The sequence below is a fragment of the Nanorana parkeri genome, unplaced genomic scaffold, assembly GCF_000935625.1.
Source record: "Nanorana parkeri isolate BGI_ZX_2015 unplaced genomic scaffold, ASM93562v1 scaffold3, whole genome shotgun sequence".
NCBI lineage: Eukaryota > Metazoa > Chordata > Amphibia > Anura > Dicroglossidae > Nanorana > Nanorana parkeri.
The window spans coordinates 197,562-217,131 of NW_017306271.1; the positions used below are offsets into that span (position 1 = coordinate 197,562).

At 39.7% G+C, this 19,570-nt stretch overlaps 1 protein-coding gene across 3 annotated transcripts in view; it reads right to left on the bottom strand.

Moving 5' to 3' along the window:
* UNKL (unkempt family like zinc finger) overlaps positions 1-19,570 on the bottom strand; it is a 73,042-nt gene that overhangs the window by 5,549 nt on the left and 47,923 nt on the right. Inside the window, exons 9-13 of one of the 3 annotated variants that reach the window (XM_018570283.1) lie at positions 18,201-18,386; positions 13,579-13,641; positions 11,751-11,931; positions 4,656-4,748; positions 133-363 (exon numbers count right to left, since the gene is read on the bottom strand). In XM_018570283.1, the coding sequence (XP_018425785.1) occupies positions 133-363; positions 4,656-4,748; positions 11,751-11,931; positions 13,579-13,641; positions 18,201-18,386 (754 nt within the window). The remainder of the gene's footprint in view (positions 1-132; positions 364-4,655; positions 4,749-11,750; positions 11,932-13,578; positions 13,642-18,200; positions 18,387-19,570) is intronic. The other 2 variants (XM_018570349.1, XM_018570422.1) reach the window with 2 other exon arrangements.

Sequence of the window (19,570 nt, forward strand, 5' to 3'; positions counted from 1 at the left end):
AGGATGGGTAAGCTGCACTATATTACATTTTTGTTTTTGGGTTTACATAAACTTTAAAAAAGAAAATAAATTGCGCAATATCATGTTCTCTTGAATCACAAGGTAAACATTACACATTACCTGAAATCTTACCTAATGAATTGTGTGAAGAGGAGGAAGTGCCTAAGACGCTGTGCTCAGATTTCAGCGTCTGTGCCTGCTGCTGGCGTGGTGCCATGCTGGAGGACAGATAAGATTGTGACAGTGACTGGGAGAGAGAACTTAAAGGTGACGTTGAGAGAGAAGAGGATGAATGCAGAGAGGAGGAACGGGCAAGAGAACCTGGAATATTTACTGGAGCTGAACTTCCCAACAACCTCTGACCTACAGGAGGAAAGGGAAAAATAAAGTATTAGCATTCCAAAGGTTACCACTCCCCATTTACAGACACTGAGTAGAAAAAGCTTTGGCTATTTCGTCACCGCTTTTAGTCAAATTAAATCCTGCCCTGTAAAATTTAGCTGGAATCTCAAAGATTGGTCGCTGTAAGATCCTAGTGCAGACACACTGATACTTTGATCCTGCATAAGTTTTAAATAGGGATAGGCTTGGTGTGAACCCAGTTCACCTAAGTTCACTCAAAATTCTGACCACCACCCCTTCTCCTGACTCAATTAGTGTCAGATATCGCAGCAGGGGCATTCCTCGTTCCTTCATGATGTATAGCTGTGGGGCAAGGATGGGCCTCCCTCCAACTGTTTGGGTCAAGAGAAAGAGGTGGCGGGCAGAGTTTTGAGCAGGCTTGGGAGAACTCATGTAAACTGGAATTGCACCAAAACTAGCCTCATCACTAGTTTTAAAGTAACCATCAAGGTTCCAGGGGAATGCTAACTGTACCCAAAATAAAAAGTGCATAATACAGTAGGCTTCTAAAATGGTCTCTGAAAGAATATTTGTCAGTATTGCCCAAAACAACCAATCAAATTCCGTGGAACTTAGAAAAAGAAAGAAGATAACCAGGTTGGGATTGGAAATGATGCAGACAATTATGATAAGTGCACTCCACCAACATCCATTTAAAATGTCAGGCCACCCAACATTGATATACCAGGTATAGATGGAGTCTGGTAGGCCAAGAAACCCACCAGCTTTGCATTTATCTTCGGGACTCTAATTACAGGGTCCATTCCCTATATCTCAGTGCTCAGTGTTTCTATACTATGTTAAAATCCAAGAATCCAGTGCACTCCATATAGCATTCAGGCCCAATCATAAAGGGTGCTATGCTGAAATGTCGGAAGGCACCACCACAACATAAGTCCCAATCCAAGAAATCACCAGCACGCCATGTTTAGATAAAAAGAAAGGACAATTAATTGTCACCAACAGGAAACTACATTTTAAAGCCACTAAGGACCCCTTCCTAGATTTTCAAAACGTTGCTTTCTGTTGGTGACAATAAAGTGTCCTGTCTTTTCATCTAAACATAGTGTGCTGGTGATATCTTGGATTTTTTCTACTTCTCCCGTCACATTCTCAATTGCAAAACACAAATCTAATATCCAGCATTGAGCGTGCTCCCCCCAATGCTGCAGTACATGTTCAAACCTGGAAACTCAAGGTCTAACCACAAATGTCCACAAGAGAAGCCAATTGGAATAAAAATAAAAAGGTCCATCGACTGTATTATAAAACAAAAAAACAAAACAGCGCTGGTTGTAATACTCACCTACTCCTCAGGGCTGATCCTCTCAGTAATTCATTTTTGCCACTAGATGTCCTCAGCCTTCCAAGTTAAATGATGCTCAGTGTCATTTAACACAAAAGAATGAGGACATATTGTAAGTGTAGAAGATCGGGGACCCACTAGCAGTATAAAGATGCAAAGAAAATCAGTGCTGTTCTCGTAATTAAAGATGACCCAGTTCCAGAGAGGAGGCAAAGAGGAAAAGGACCCCACATGCCTAGCCTGAAGACACCTGGAAAAGCTAACTGGGGGGTGAAGCTTAGAATACACACTGAGGTAGGGTGGGAGCATGGCCCTTGGCTTTAAATCTGCTAAATTCTGTTCAGTTTTAACAGGCTGACCCTTTAAATGCCCACCTCTCTCCCTTTATTAGACCAACATACAATAGAATGGCATAAATTTGAAATAACAAACTGTTTACATAGTATCTCATACCCATCTGGTCACATTACATTTGAACAGGCTAGGGAGATAACGTACCAAGTACGAACATTTTGTTAAACACTAAAAAAAAAAAAAAACACCATGTCTAAACTTTCCTAGGGTAACTTAGCAAATATTGTATACCTTCCACTGGACAGGCAAGATATTTAAAAAACCTATATAGTCATAATAAAACTAAAGAGCCAAAAAATAATTTTTACTAAAATTGTAATTTTACTGCCAAGTCATAAATGATTCAAGTTATTAAATCCTACCTTTTTTAAACTTTATTTAATTCTTTATTAATAACACATGGCAAACAGTATAAATCTCAAAATACAGTACAGCGATATCCAAGTCAGATGTATCAAAACTATAGCTTCGGCAACATAGAGTAACGGTAGTCAAAAACAAAAAAAAACATCTATGACGCATACTAATAATCAGGTGATCGCATGCATCCAGTCCAGGACAGATAATTTAAGTATAGGAATGCAGCTTAGAGAGCGAACAATCACTTGGGTGCATAGCAATGGTAATGATTACAAACATCTAAGTAATGAAGCAATGCGGAGAGACAATATAGCCTCTCGTAAACAGGTAAGCAAAGCTGTTAAAGTGATAACAGAAAGAATAAGAAAGGGGTATAGATACTAGTATTTAAAACTCAAGCAGGAACTGTGTATGTAAAACTCAAGAGGAGTGCGAAAAGAGGGGGGGAAAGCATGAGGGAAAGGAGGGGAGCGAGGGCACCCAGCCCAGGAGCCGCATAGACGACCTTCAGCATTACTGACAGTCTCCCACCCATCTTGTAGGGCAGAAACTGCCGTAGCTTATCATGTTAGGCGAGCATTAGAAAAAAATATCCAATGCACATTTAAAATAAATATATTCCAGGATTTTTATATAAAATTATTATTTCAGGATTTTCCATATTTGACAAGATAAAGCTAAGGGAAGGATATACTGTATATATAATCCTCCCTTCTATACACTGGGCAAAAGGCGGTCACACGGCATTCTCACTACTGCTCCTCGGCTCCATCTAGTGGCATGAATGCAGTTCAAAAGCATTTGCCCAACATATAGCTGAATAAAATGATTTATAGATGTATCCCCTAATTTTAGTCATGAGGGAAGCAGGTGGGTTTCTGAACACTAGTTAGGTGTGTTTTAGTGTTTCCTATAGTTTTTCACTCTTAGGTTCATAGAGCTGAAGCCTCACTTGCTTATACATGAGGGCAATGCAAAAGTAATTGTTTTGTTTGTGTTGAGCTCTGGGCTTGTTTTTCAGAGTCTATGGAAATAACTGTCTCAGTCTGTATTAATAAGACAAATACTCCAACCATTTTACCTGTGCAGCATGGGAGTACAAAAGAAAAAATCTAATTGGTTCCCAAGGACAATGAAGATGTTCTGAGACAATAACTCCCTTAGATGGTTTGATTAATCAGGTTCTGTTTGCTTAAAACATTTTTGGGAATAAACGTCTTTGGAAAAAGGTATAACAATTGTAATCTAATGTTATTGAATTTCACGGGCTCCATTCACAAAGCTAACACACTAGAATAGGGGTCATTTTTGAAAAACAAACTGAGTTATTTTCAGCTTGGTCCAATGAGATTAGAAAACTACAGTCACATGGCTGAAAACAGAACGCCTTAGGCTTGTGATAAAGCTTTGTGAATTGAACCCAATATCTGCACTGAGTTTGGACAACCTCCCCGGGTTTCCTATAACCATCTAAATAAGGGATCCTTCAAAGTGATCAATATCAACCCCCAAGAGGTGATAAAATGGCCGGGGGTCAATAGGGGCTTGATAAACAATGGAAGGTTAATCAGGATCAGTTCATCTTTTGAGATGTATCTAGAGTTCCACATCAGTTCCTAGTACAAATATCAAGAGTTTCAGTGTGAAAAAAAAGGTATATCTTATTTTTTTTCATATTTTAAAGAGAAGATCATGAATTTATTAAGTCATTATTACTTTTTTTGCAGGACTATTTAAAGTAGTACTTACTAATATTTTTTATTAATGTCTGGGGGTTGATAAACAAACCTCATGAAAAGGTAGATGAGCTGATCTTTATTACGTTTGTGTGCTCCCAAGGTGTCCAATTACTCTCTGCATGGGTTTCCTGTGCTTCCTGGGCTTCTCTTTACTATCTGCATGGAGTAAGCAGACTCTGCCTGTGTTTCACATTACTTTTTGCAAGGAGTTGCATTTGTTTGGGTTTCCTTTGGGTGCTCCCATTTCCTCCCATAAAAGTGTGAGTGTTCTTGTATGACTGTGCTGGAGACATTAATCTGAAAGCTTATTCAGGGATGGACACTGATAAGAATGGCTCAGTATTCTTTTTATTCTTGTGCTATGAATATATAAGGCAGTGCTGTATTCATCAATAAATAGGTGGATGCACATTTACACATCAACAAACTCAAACCACTCTCACAGACAAATGTTCAAAAAACTAAACTGAAATATGCATAAAGTAAATGCTTACTTGATAATCCCAGGTCACTGTTCTCTGTGTCATCTAATTCTTTGTCTAAGGATGCAACATTTATATTGCTAAAATAAGGATCTAGGGCAGAACCTGTAAAACAAACAGCATATTACCTGACATATAAATATGATCACTTAACAGCTATACACTGTATATAAAAAGTAATAAATCAGTCCATCTGATTTGTTTTAAACGCAAAAAGCGTATAGTGATGTACAAACAACCTGAACCCAATGAGATCTGCAGAGCTTAAGTACCACCTGCCTCTAAGGAGCTTACAATGCTCCTACCAGTCACGCAGTCATACACTCAACTCATTACAGGCAGCTCTGATCGAAGCCAATTTAACGAGTACCCAGAGGAAATTCCTGCAAAAATACTAACTCCATGAAGACAGCATCTCACGTGGAAAATTAACCAAGGACCCCAGTGTTGCAAGGCATCAGTGCTAATAATAGACATTGAAAGAATCATTGTAATGGAATACAGGGATTGCTCTTTGACTGACAAGCATAAAACAGTGCTAACTAGGCTAAAGCTAGCCATATAAATTTCTTGAATTCCTGCTGAATCTGCCGAAATACGAGGGGCAGGTGGCCCTGTTGGCAAATCGGCAGAAGAAAAGCGATTGCATTCAATCAGATGCAGCTTATGCTTTGGATTTCAGCAGCCGGCAGGGGAGATTCCTTCCATCCACACTCTTTAGAGTGGATAGGGTAAAGAGAAAAAAAGGAGAAAAAACTTAAGTCCAGGCAAAACTTTTATTAATCTCTGCAGAGGGTCTACCCTCACACTGCAAGGTTTAAGTGCTCATTTTTGACTGGGTGATAAAAAAAAAAGTTATACTCACTGAACCGGTCCTTCCTGCCACGCTCCCCCTCCTCTGAGGTGGGTCTAAGGATCCTTGAGTCATCACATTCAATCCACTGTGTATAGGACGCAGGAGGAGACAGGCTGGAGGAGCACTGTGACAGCCGGCTCCAATGTTCAGCTGAGTATAACTTTCTCATTTTAGCACCTAAATACAAATAAGCAGTTAGTTAGCCCTTGCAGTGCGGGTGTTACCCCCACTGCAAGGTTTAAAAAAAGTTTTGCACAGAATTTTTCTTTTAGATAAAAACCTAAAGAGTGTATGGCTAGCTTAATGAAACACCTTTTCCAACCCTTGCACAATAAAACAATGGCCAAGCAAAGTAAAGCACTAAAATATATAGACAATATCAGCACAAAAAAAAAATAATAATCTGTTAAATGTCCAACATAAAAGGTGTGCATTCATCAGAGGGATTCACTGACTCATGCAAGGAGACAGGGATTATCAAATGCTGACTCACATGAGAGTCAGAGCGAGGCTCTAACATGGGAAGACCAGCAGCCCCACAATTCAGATACAAATGCATGGAAAAAAGGCTGTTTAAGTTGAATTTTTACATTTTTCTAATATTTTAGTCAGGTTTGAAGCTGCACTCATTTAATCCTTTCCCACAAAGCATTGATAACTAGTCCTTCTACAGCTCTCGCCAGAGCCAACAATGTCCCTGTGTAAAATATATCATTTTTTTTTCTACTAACCATACAAAAACACAATGCAGCTAAGCAAAATGCAACCACTGATAAACAAAAAAAAATAGATTTTCTATAACTAAACTATAACTAGAAGGTGCTTTATTTCTACAGACCCAATAGTCACATATGGTGCCATAAAAGGCTGTCGGCTATTTAAAGACATCTACATCTATTATGTAACATATTGAAGAGACAAGAGTAAAATGTTGTTGGCAAAAGAAAAAAGTACATATCAGACGTGTGTATGTGGGTGCATAGAATCTCAATCACGCACATACACGCAATCTACACATACAAAAATGCTAATAATTCTGCATGAAAAAAAAACCTATAAAATCAAGGAAAACTAACAGGGATTAACTTTGGCGTGGTGTGTGTACATGCTCCTGTGCCTCTGCCTTGAATGGCTCATTCATAAACCTCACCGATACAACTTGCAGTGTTATGTAAAGCTGTAAGCCCTTCGACAGAGCAGCGTCATTTTGTTACCTTTAAACCTGCTTGATGCCGTCTCATCCTTTACTACAGTACAGTTTACCCAGCTAAGAGCAGTGACTGGATATCAAAAGTTGGCTGCGGTCCCAAACATCAAAGTGTGCCAGATAACTAAATGTATGAAAGTGTCAGTAAATGAGCAATGAATGACTGCGTATGAATGCACTGAATATCTAAAGGAAGCCCGAGAAATGCAGACATAGTTGTGCTTACCAGCTGTGTAAGTGCTGACTCACTGCCTGCAGTCCCCTGCTCTGCTCACACACTGTACTGAGGTAGCTAATCAAAGCAGCTCCCTGATCATGTGACCGCAGTCACATCAGGAGGATGTCATATGCTTCCAGGAATAAAGGAGGACTCGCAATATCACAGAGATCTGTGTGCATCACAGGTGAGATTCTAGTGCACCTTGCTCTGCAGAACGCCTGCAAGTGTCAGTGTTGCCTAATGCACAAGCTGAGGAAAGGTCAGTGAGGCAGATCTATGACAATTGCTGCAAAACTATAAATGTTGCCCGTTACAATCACATGCTCCATTCTATTTAAAAGATAAATCATAATTGGTTAGTGTAGGAAAGGTCTTTCGTTTTGATCTAGTTTCCCTTAGTCCGTATTTAGTTATAGTTTCCCGTATAGATTGCAAGCCCTCACGTGCAGGGCCGTCCTTACCATCTTGTCTGGAATTGTATTGTGATTGTAATGTCTTCCTTATATTGTAAAGCGCTGCGCAAACTGTTGGCACTATATACAGTAAAGCCTTTATAATAATAATAATAATAAAGAGTGCCACTAATACCCGGAGTTAAATCTTAAAAATGCATTCAAATACCCTAACTGTTAACAAAAATGTATCTTATTTGTGTATCACTGGGCTGTAGATCCTCAAATCATCTCTGAATTGGTGCTGACACTGTCCTACCATCTGGAGGGTGGCTACATTTGTTCCCCATGGTCCCTGTGTGTGTTGTAAAGTAGTCACCGCTTCAAGCTCGCTCCCGTGATGGGAGATGGCATAGACACATATGGAATTTAGATGGGAGACATTGACTCATATATTTATTGATACACACAGAAGTATCAATAGTTTGGGACAATTGTAGCATATTTTAGATCTGTTTTGCATACTCACTGATCTGGGAAGGCTCAGGGAGCTGTTTTCAATTTGTCATTTTATATCCATTTTTGTTTTGTTGGGATAGATGTGCCCCCTCGCCCCCAGGCCTCCTGGCTGAGTGGAGGGGCTCCCCTAGGTGCCAATCTGCTCGTCATCAGAAATCTCTGATATATGGTATAGACGTATTTCTTTATTTATTGACCTATGTATGTTTTTATAGAGCTAGTGTGTTATTTTGAGTTAATTGGATGTTTACTCTAATATTCATATGGATTTCACAGGCCACCTCTATAAACTTCTTGATAAAGCTACGGCGAAACGCGTCGAAGAATGGACAAGTACAGATTTTTCAGAGGAAATATGGAGCATTATGAAATATGTGACAATATATTTGACTGATCAATTAACTACGGACATTGTTATAATGTACTCAACGCTAAGAATATTAATTATTGCCATTGTGCACAATACAAATCTGTACGGGATCCTAGAGGTGTTATGCTGATTATATATGTAATGTGGTTTTGTCATAAATTATTGTGTTATGTTTTATGAATTCAATGTTTGCTAGCCAGGATATTAATTTATTAGATATGTATTTATTATGAAATGAGTTACGTGTCATCATGTCTAGCTGCATCTCTTTGCATTGTCTAGGAGTCACCTAAAAAGCCCTATTCTCTTCGGTTGTTATTTTCATAACTCATGAGTATAGAGGGGGCACATTTTGGCCTTATTGCCTTGGGTGCCAAATGACCTTGCCCTGACACTGCTTTAATGTGATCAATAAGAAAAAGGAAATCTTCAAGAACTGAGACCAACAGAGGAATCTGAGACCGATTTTCTGGTAAGGGGAGACCAGGGAAGCCACGATTTTCTGGTGAGAGATACCCCGGGGGATGCCTAGATTACTGAAGATTAAGCCTCAACTCAACTAAAAGGTCCAAGAGAGAGAGTGGGTGCATGTCTAAAAGGACTGCCAAGCAGACACCCACCACACCAGGCCGAGAGGGTAGATCTCGTTACCAAACCTGCACAGATAGAGCTGAGGACCAAGCCCTGCGGGAGAACCTGCCTGAAAATAATCTGCCTATCCTGGAAACTGACAGAGTCACAGGCCTAGAAATGCACTTGACTACCCAACTCCAAGAGACTTAGCATAACATTGAAGAATAGTTGCCTGGGTATATGCAAAACAAGGAAGTTTGCTGGAAAGGCCTACTTCTCGAGTCTGTGAACCACCAAGGTGGGATGGTCTAGACCCAGGTGAATGGATTCCATTGAGTTAGTAAAGAATTCCCTGCTATCAAGAGGATTCCTGCATCAGGAAACTAGCTTGCAGATTATCCAATGTATCATGTGGCCCTCCTCTGACATCCTTCACCAGCAAAACAGGAACTGGAATGCACTTGGTGAATTGACCCCCTCCCCATGTCTTGAAATAACCATTTGGAATAAACTGGCCTTCTAAAGATCGCACTTAAAGGAAACACAGTGGACAGGACTAGAACCCAAGGTTTCACCCAAGTAAGGATCTTGTCACAGCAAAAATGCTTGTTACTCCTTGATGGTAAAGGCACACCAGTTCCTCAACATTGTACAATAGTGTTCTTATCAGGAAACCCGACCCGGGATTGATCCCACAATGTAGGAAGAACCATGGGTCCTGGGACTCTAGAATGTAGCCCAGGAGACTGGTTTTCTACAATGACCATATCTTCCTGAATGTAGGTCAAGAAGTCATAGCCAGCACCAGCACTGAAGACTGATTCATCAGGTCCAGAACCACCTGATTGTCAAGGCAGACAAATTGGTCTGCTCAGACACTTGATCCACATCAGCAGAGAGAAGGGCTGAGGCAGTCTAAGAAGAGAGTAGAAAAAAGGAGGTGCCTTGGAGAGGGAGACCCCTTCACACAGGACTCTCTTGCAACAATAGAGAGGCGGGTAATTCCCTGACCAAAGATAGGGACACAAGGGCAAATATACTGTAGACCTTTCTACAGAAGAACTATGCTGGTTTAAACTGTCTGCAGGCAATGAAAAGTTTCCAGCACCAATTCCTGCCAGAACAAGATCTAGCTCTTGGAGGCCAGAATAACCCTTTGGAAGGATCATTTACCACTGTTGTCTCCATAGGAGGTCATCTCCAAGTGTCCCACAATGGTAATGCCGTGAGAAGGCACTAGGGCAAACACTAGAGCCAGGAGACCACTCGGGATACAGCCACAAGACTGAAGAGTGAGAGCTTTGGTAGGTCAGTGATTAACAAGAGCTTGTCTTAACTGACTGCACAGGTCATAGGTTCCCTCTGGAGAACAATGACAGCACTAATGCTTGGTGGTTACTCCTGTGCTATTTTATGGAGGTGGTAAGACACTCAGCCATGTCTAATAGCTAAATGGAAGGTTTGATTAGATTTTAATTAAAGTTCATTTAGTAGTTAAACAACATGGAGATTCTAGAATGTCCATAGACTGGCCATAAATCTTCACTTCAACACTCAGTCAGTATTAGTTAAATAATTGGGAAAATGTACATCTTACATAAGACTGCAAAATTATATTAAGTCTGAAAGTAATGTATGTACTACTATATAAAATTGTTTCAGATTGTTTATAGAAGAATCTACATATTCACATTCATGAATGCTTCACTTATGCATTAAAAGAAAATTTGCCCTCTATTCCCTTGATGAGAAATTCCATCTTTGTCCCTGCACACCTATAGGAAAGTGGAGCCAAGCTGCCAGTCTTGGAGGCAATCTCTGCACACACAGGTTTAAGATAACTGGATAATGTCTCTGCAAAAGGAGTATTATGAAGCATACTTGCAAGCCTTGTGATCGACAGCTACTGCTGTTTACATCATATAAGGTTCCGTTCACACATCGCATTTGATTCTTTTTTGTGCCGCACGTATGATGCATGTATGTTTTTTTTTTGTGTTTTGCGCATTTTATGCCCAGGTGTGGATGGAGCCCAAGTGTGCATCTGTGGTGATGTAGGGGCAGGGTAAGAGGGCAACATCAAACTAATGGAGTGGCCAAATAAAGTAGGAAGATTCCCCTAATGACTTGAAAAAAAGTGAATTGTGTTTACAGATAGCAGAGCTTGGATCTCAGCAAGAAAAAAATAGTTTAAAGCTCCCCACACAACTTACAAAATCTGATTGTTCAATTTCCTTTAGCTTTACCAACAACTATGTAGTGCAAGGACATGCCCGATTGGATGAAGATTGATTGTATAGAGTAGATATGTATAAAACAGTGCCCATAATTAGGCTACATGCACACAGGGCTATTAAGGTGAGTCTTCCTGTGACAAGAAACGGTGGATGTGCCCTTCCAGATGCAGCCACTATGCTCATTCAAATGAATGGCAGGCTGACAGTGGCCTCCATCTGTCCATGGCTGTCCGCATGTAATTGATTATCTGCGGTTTGGGGCAGATGCTTGTCCCTGGATGCAGGAAGATTACTTCCAGGGACACACATTTATTCAAATCCGCAGGTATTCCTGCCGCAAGAATCCACAGGATACTGCAGGAGAAATCCCCAGCTGCACATACCGTGTTTCCCCGAAAGTAAGACCTACCCCGAAAATAAGACCTAGCACTATCTTCAGGGGTTTCTGTAATATAAGACCTACCCCGAAAATAAGACCTAGTTCGGTGGTAGATCTCATATTACAGAAATCCCTGAAGATAGTGCTAGCCGCAGCTCCCTCCCGCCAAGGAGGGAGTCTTATATTTTTTCGTAGGAAAAAAAAATATAAGACACTGTCTTATTTTCGGGGAAACTAATAGCCCTGTGTGAATGAAGCCTTACTTCTAAAAATCATATTTACTGCAAAATCACAGGAGCACTTTAATGACATATTCAATACAAAAACAAACAATGAGAGATACTTTACACTTACCTATTACCGATTCAACAGTATTACCAGTAGGGTAGAACGGAAGTGCTCTGGCGTTAACACTTGATGAGAGAGCAGTGGGGGATGAACTGTCTGAGCCAATACTGGATGCCAGGCTAGATGTGATACTGGACGTTATACTGGAAGCCAGTGGGTTCACCACCGAGAAAACACTGAGATGGCTCTGTTCAACAGACATGAAATTAGGTAAAACTATGTGCATGTAAAACACAATAAAACTACTACAGATTATAATTACTAACACCATCCAGCTACAATAATCTATGCCCACAGATATGCATTAGGGCTGCAAAGAATGATTTTTTTCATAAATCGATTAGTTGGCTGATTATTTATTCGATTATTCGGTAAAAAAATAAAATAAATAAATACCATCCTTAAATTTAAAATAAAATACACAAATGCAATGTTACAAACACAAAGTTTACTTAATAAAACTGCATGCATAATTTTCGCGCTGCACTGGAACAGCATTGCGGTACCTTGCGTTCCAGTGCAGGCTATCACACTGGGTGGGAGGCGCATTTGGGGTACCATTGAAATGAATGGCACTGCAATGCATCTCCTGCAGCAGAATTTGTCAGGCCGAAACCAAAAATGACTTTCTTCCCACCCTTTATTAAGTTTTTCAAATAAATGTATTGTAAGCCCATGGTGCTTGAATATTTTCAGCCAGGGAATGACAGCTGCCAGTGGCAAGATTCCATAGCAGGCTAGCTATTGCACCCGCCCACTGCTTGCTGTGCCCTTCTCCCAGCGTGGAAGAGAGAGCTAGGGAATCCAACCAACTAATTGATAATGAGAATAGTTGACAACTATTCTCATAATCTATTATTATCGATCAATTAGTTGGTTGCAACCCTAATTTGCATTTATGGATAGTACTGAAGTTTTCTGTTTGATGTTTATAAACGGATTATTCAGCTATTTCATTTTCATTTTCGTCAGGTCTACACATTGCACATCAACGTGCTTTGTGGTAAACATACCCCAAGTGTGTGGAGTCAGCCTTAGCCCAGTTTTTAACGCGCACGCTGGCACACAAAACAATGCATGTTTAATCAAAACACATGTAAACCAACTGACCCACTCACAAATATGCACTGCGTAGCAGTGCTTTGGTAAAAATCAGACCGGTCCATTTTTCAATACATTTGCATGCGTTTTGAGTCCAGGTCTATAGTGTAGTGTAGTATGTATATTGTGTTTGTTAATGCAGTGGCTACTTCACAACACACACAGGGACCGTGGGAAACAAAAGTAGCCACCCTCCAGAAGGAAGGACGGTATCCACATGATGTTAGAGATAATTTGAGGATCTACAGCCGAGTGATACACAAGTAAGATACATTTTTGTTAATAGTTAAGGTACTTGAATGCATTTTTAAGATTTAACAACTGAGTTTAGTGTCACTTTAATTTAAATCCCGTTTTGCCAGAAGGCTCTGTTTAAAACATCTACACTTATTTAATTTTTTTACTTTGTGTACATTACCCACGCATCTATATCTCAATATATACTGTTATTGGATGTAAATATAATTCTATCCTTTTCTTACCTATTTTTATTCTCACACAGTGCTTCCCCTCTGATGTTCCAGACTACCCCCTTATCTCTGCTGTTTTGAACCTAGTTTGGTCAATATGTTTGTATTTGTCACTGCATTCTTGAATAAAGACATATTTGACGGAGAAGCAAATTGAACCCACTCCCTCCATTTGTAAATTAATGTTTTTATTTAAAAAGTAAAATAAACATTGAGCCGTTTCCCTTTAACAATACCTGGGTTCCTGAAATATATTAAATTACCTGTTTGCTTTCTTGATCATTCATTTTATGATTACTGTCCAAAGACAGGCACTTGTGTTTTGCCTAGAAAACAAGAGACAATTTTGTGATAGCAGTTTTAAAATAAAAGTAATAACTGACAGAAAAGAGAAAACATAATTTGCTTTTGTTATATAATATAGGTAAAATTGTTTATTATTCCTTGGTGATATTAACACATTAATGGCTTTTCAACAAACTATGTATGCAGAAGACTTGTGACTTTCTAGTGACTACAAACATTATTTTAGTACAGGCTGTACATTATACATAAAGGGCTTGCACAAATTACTGACCGTAAATATTTTGACATATACAGCCAAGAAAAACTTTAAAAAGGAAAAGGTTAATGCAGAAATACAGTCACTGACACTGTCGACTTTTCCAAGTTGCTAGCTTCTTGGTTGTCCTGCTCATCCTCAAGCTTTACTACTTAAGCCAGGTACACATGCAACACATTTCAGCCGACTCAGCAGGAATCGGACAAAATTTGCTGCGTTGGCGGCTCTATTCCCTATAGAAGAAGTTGATCATTAGAACGGGTCAGCGTGGAAGGTGGAATCTGTTATATTTTCTTTGTTCAAGTTGAAGAAAATATAAGCGTGTATAGCTGAATTTAGTCACTGACCTAGAAACCAACATGCAGGCAGTAAAGTTAGGGCCCGTTCACACCAACAAGCTGCACTTTATGTGCGGCTGCTGGTCTGTGATGACATGCAATGACTGGCACAGTGCTCATGCACTGATCTCCGCACATCGCACTGTTTACGTGCAACAGTTCATAAATTTCACAGTGCTGCGCAAGGCAGTTGTACCACATCACACCCTGCTGTGCTGAAAAAAAGGACAACATGGCATCATTGTTTTCAGCGCGCCCCACCGCGATAGACGGTGGCGTAAACTGTGCCCACCAAAACAAGGAAAAATTATCTGTGCACTGCAGCTGTGTTGGCCGCTATTTTCAACGCTTCTGGTGTGAACAAGCCCTAAACGCTTAACCTCAATATGCGTTTTCAAGGGCAAAAAACATGTGCAGGCCAGTGTACAATCTCAGCATGTCGTGGGTGCAGAGATCAAACTAATTCACTGTGCACTGTATTACTTCATCCCTAGCTGGCCTTCCAAGATGTCTTATTCTAGATGCAGACCTGGAAAAAAGACTGGGATAAGATGTCAGTGATGGAGAAGGTGCAATAAGGGGAAGCACAAATGCCACATCACAAACAACTAAAAAAAACAAACCAAATTCAGAAATTACTGTGCCTGGTTGTCTATCACCAGTGTTTCACCTAAAAAGTAAGGCAAATGCAATCAGCAATCAGCAATAAAGATTTGAGTGCAAGTACACTACTAATACTTTTTTAAAAAGTGTGTGTAGTGTAGGAAATGGCTAGAACTTTAGAGTTAGTGGCACTCTGGGTTCTTGTTGGAGATATTTGCTCCTCACTTCCTGTCCTAGAGACACCCTAAGGGGAATTTATCACAACTGAAACAGAAAAAAATCTGAGGTAGTTGCCGATGGCAACCATACAGCATGTCTCTTCAGTTTGTTCAGTCAAGATTTGAAAATGAAAGAGTGAAGCTGATTGGTTGCCACGCACAGCTGCTCCAGATTTTGTCTGCTCCAGTTTTGATAAATTCCCCTCCCTGTGTTCTAACCCTTTCCCCCAAAAAGGTGGTTTTATTGCTAATCATTTTCATTGGAAAGATTTTCCTTCACTAGCTTTTCCAGTCATGCTTTTGCTTTGCAAGAACACTTTCAATACATAAGCACCAATCTTTTACAAAGTGAAAGGAAAACTACATTCCATCTAAATAAGTTTAGTAACTGGGTAGATTACAAACTGCATTTTTATTCATTGCTGTAGGTCTCTATGACGGAGTCGATGCAACAGGAAACAAAGTGAAATCTCCACACCTAAGACTACAATAAAAACCCAACCCTACAAAAAATATGGGATTTAATAGCACTAAATTATTATGAACTAATTGGATATAAAATAAAGTCAACCCTAACCTAAATGACAGCACATTTTTAACTCTGCACATCAACTCATATCTACTGTTGGGTGAAATAAATACAGCATAAGGACTGGAGCTACAAAACAGAAAAATATCAAATAAATCACTCAAAACAAACTAGCAACTTCAGAACAATCTATAATAAACATAGACTTAGTGTTTACAAAAATATGAGTATACGATACAAAGTTCAAGAAACTGATCAACAAAAGTATGGCAAAAAATATTTTTGCTTTTTTTTTTTTTTTTAAATGTGAAAAAAAAAACTGTTGTAAAATACCTTTTATAGAAAATTATGTCTATAATGTCAGGTTTTCATTTATTGTGGTTTAACAAAATAACATTTGCAGTCAATTGTTTTGGCCGAAATGTTATCATGACCTTGAAGTTGAAAATATAACATAAAATATGTTTTCTCTATTTTTTTCAGCAAGAAATAAGTTGAGAGTTTTTAAAAATGTATGCTCATCAGACAAAGTACTAGTTTAGAATTATGGTAATTAACTAGTACACAACAAATGCAATTGCAATATAAATAACAAGACAGATTACAAACAGAAAAGTGGGTCTGAAAAAACCCGTTACTGAACAGAGACGAATAAATGTTCTCATACAGTTTAATTTTACAAATTTTCTTTCACTAAGGGCATTTTGGAAAGCTCTATAAACACATTAAAAGGTGCCCATACACCTTACGACCATCGCAAGACTTTTGTCTTGCGATGGTCGTAAGCTTATTAAAAGATCTGCCCATCATAGACAGGCAGATCGTACTTGCGATCATTGAAAGCCCGCCCCGCTGAGGGGCGGGCTTCCGATGACCGCAGTGAGGGGCGGGCTTCCGATGACCGCAGAGAGTGACAGCAGTGAGGGGCGGGCTTCCGATGACCGCAGTGAGGGGCGGGCTTCCGATCACTGCAAATGGGCAGTGTGCGCGTGCGCACACCGGCCCGTTCGGCAGTTGTCGAAAAAGCAGGCCACTAACCCGCAGAGAATCGTACGATTCTCGGCAGGTTTTCAAGCCTGCTTGTTTGACGGAAGACGTGCGACCATACAGTAGAAACGGTCGCACGCCTTCCATACACTCTACGATTATCGTACGATCGTGGGATTTCCCGCGATTCTTTTACGAGAATCGTACAGTGTATGGGCACCTTTAGAAAGATTTAGAAAAAAGTAAAATAAACAATTGCACTAGAAATGTTAGATGCTTATCTACGCCAAACATACAAGAATGTCTTCTTTTTTTAATCCCCTGAGGTGCTCCTATTAAAGAGTAATTGCAATGTAATCCAAGTGCCCAAAAAAAAAAACCTGCTTGGAAATTCCCCCTGAAGCAGAATTCCGGGCACACATTTTATTAACCCTTGCACTGCAAGGGTTAAGTGCTCATTTTCATCTAAGGTCTAAAATAAAAACGTACCCGAACCTTGGACCTGCGTTGCAGCTAGACCGGTCGGGCAGCTTCTTTTCCCCCCTGCACGCCGGAAGTCTAATGACCTGTGAGTCATCGTGTCTAATACAGTGTATTATGTTATGTTAGACCCTAGATAAAAAAAGGAGCACTTAACCCCTGCAGTGCGGGGGGGGAGGGGGGACGAGGTAGCCCCACTGCAAGGGTTAAATATTTTTCTGCCAGGAATTCTTCTTTAAATTAAATCGTGGTTTTACTTTGAAATTCCATTAATCATGTACCACCTTATATGCTCAAAAACTTTGAGGAGGACTTAGTGTACCAATATTACTAAATATTACTATCAGACAGAGCAAGTAGTGCAACTCTCCCTCCTACCTGCGATCTATAATGTTCCTTGATGGGTTTCCTTAGGATTCTGATCTCAGCCTTGCTATGGCTACCATGTTTTAAGGGCTCTACCTTCTTGACTCATTTGATGTTACATAGCATAAAGGTCAACCAAGGTTCACAAATTTTAAGAAATTTCTTATGAGTGTCTCCAGGGATAGTGGTCAATTTTTCATTTAGTTTGTTGTGAGGACTCCTTGAGCAAAACTAGTCTTAGCTGTTCTTAATTCAGTGGTCCATTGGAGATGACAGCCACGTGGGAGCACAGTCTGATCCCTCTATCCATTTTGTCCATCCCTTTCGTATCTCCCTTTGTGATGTGCTTTGCTTCCCCTATCTGTTTAGTTCTGATGATTCCTTCCATTAGGGAGAGACGTGCATTATATGGGTAGATACTTTATTTAATATTTGAGCCTTGAACCTTGACTAAACTGTGAGCCTATTATAAATGTTCTTCACTTGTATTAGTTGTTATGTGATGGTATCTACCACATCTGTTGCTCCTGAGGGGGCTATTCTTACTGTTATGTTTACTTTTCGTAAACTCAAATAAAAATAATGTAAAAGAAATGACAAATTTAATAGTAAAATAATATTACTTAGACAGAGTACTATAATAATCCAAAAAAAAAAAATCACATAAAATGTCTGGCTGGAAAAAAAAGGTTTCGCTATCAAGAGGTTACGTAGTTCATCAGGAGAAGGAAAAGAAGAAAGCTGCAAAATAAACAAATAAATAAAATGCAAAAAAAGTCCCAATGCCCATTTTGACACGTACCTGGTCTTCTCGCTCAAAACCTGGTGCTCTTGGATAGTTAAAGCCTGGTGAAGAGACACCTGGGGTGGTTGATTCACAACATAAACCATTTGCTAAAGATTTTGTCCTGCCTACGGATCCAACAGACGAGAAGGAGCTACTGCTCCTTGAGCTGGAGGTAACTGTTGGACTACTACAGCATGAAATCTGTAGAAGAAGAATATGAATACAGAATACAAGTAATGTGCATGCCTGGTGTTTTGTTTAAATGTATAAGAAAAGAAACAAACATTCTCGAAATGTTTCTTAAAGCGGAACTCCAGGCATTACTTAAAGTGCAAATAAAGGCTCCTCTATGAAATTCTAAATAAGTACCATATCCAGTTACTATGTGATGGACAAGCCTCAAAAAGTAAATAAAAACTTCCTTTACCTCCCATGACTGTGCTGTCAATCCAGAAAGCAGTGGCGGGACTAGGTGTAGTCAGGTGCTACAGGCTTGTGAATCAGCAGTGACAATGCTAATAGACACCCTCCCTGCAAAACCATCTCATCCCAGTGTAGTGCAAGCAGGCACAACCTATAAAAGAGTGGCAGCTCTGCTCTGAACTCAGCAGCAGTGCAGCATCATTGACACCATCATCATCACAGGAAGCTGCATTAGGTAAACTTCATTGGAAGGCCCAACAAGTATTTGTGGGACTTCGCAGGGGGACTAAGAAAAAAATATATAAACGCAGGTGCACTTCTAATTAAGTGCTGCAGCATTTTATAATAAGAGTCCTACTTTGAAATTCCAATCTTGATGAAGAATGTCCTGAAAACTATTAGTTAAAAACCCGTTGTATCCCCGTTTCCTCTTAAATTCCTGCCACCAGTGATGACAAAAAATATGGATGACAAAAAGTCAGTACTATTGTCTATCTACAATGTAGTGCTCCACTTCGAAGCTGTGCTCCTGTGCTAGATGCAAGGACATGGTGGTCCATCTGTTCTCTCATCTGTGTCTTTTTTTTAAGCATCCCCCTTGCGGCTAAGAAGCAGAAGGGGTGCCTTGGGTTCTAAAGTGATGACATGACACTGGGTAAAAGGCTGCTAAGCCTTTTGAACTGAAAAAGGGACTATAAGTGGCATCTAGTGAAGAATTCAGAGGAATAGAATAAAAGGGAATTAGCAATATGTCAAAGTTTTGTTTCTAAGGTGGATATGATTTTCAATACTAATGCTAAATTTTCATATACATAGCAGTTTTTCTTTTCATTCACAAACCAGGGGTTCCGCTTTAAATTAGTCTGCTGAATCGCAGAGAACTCGATATATTAGTCTACCAGAAATAATAAGTCAACTTGATGTGTAAATAATATACATATAGTAAAAATTAACATAATTTT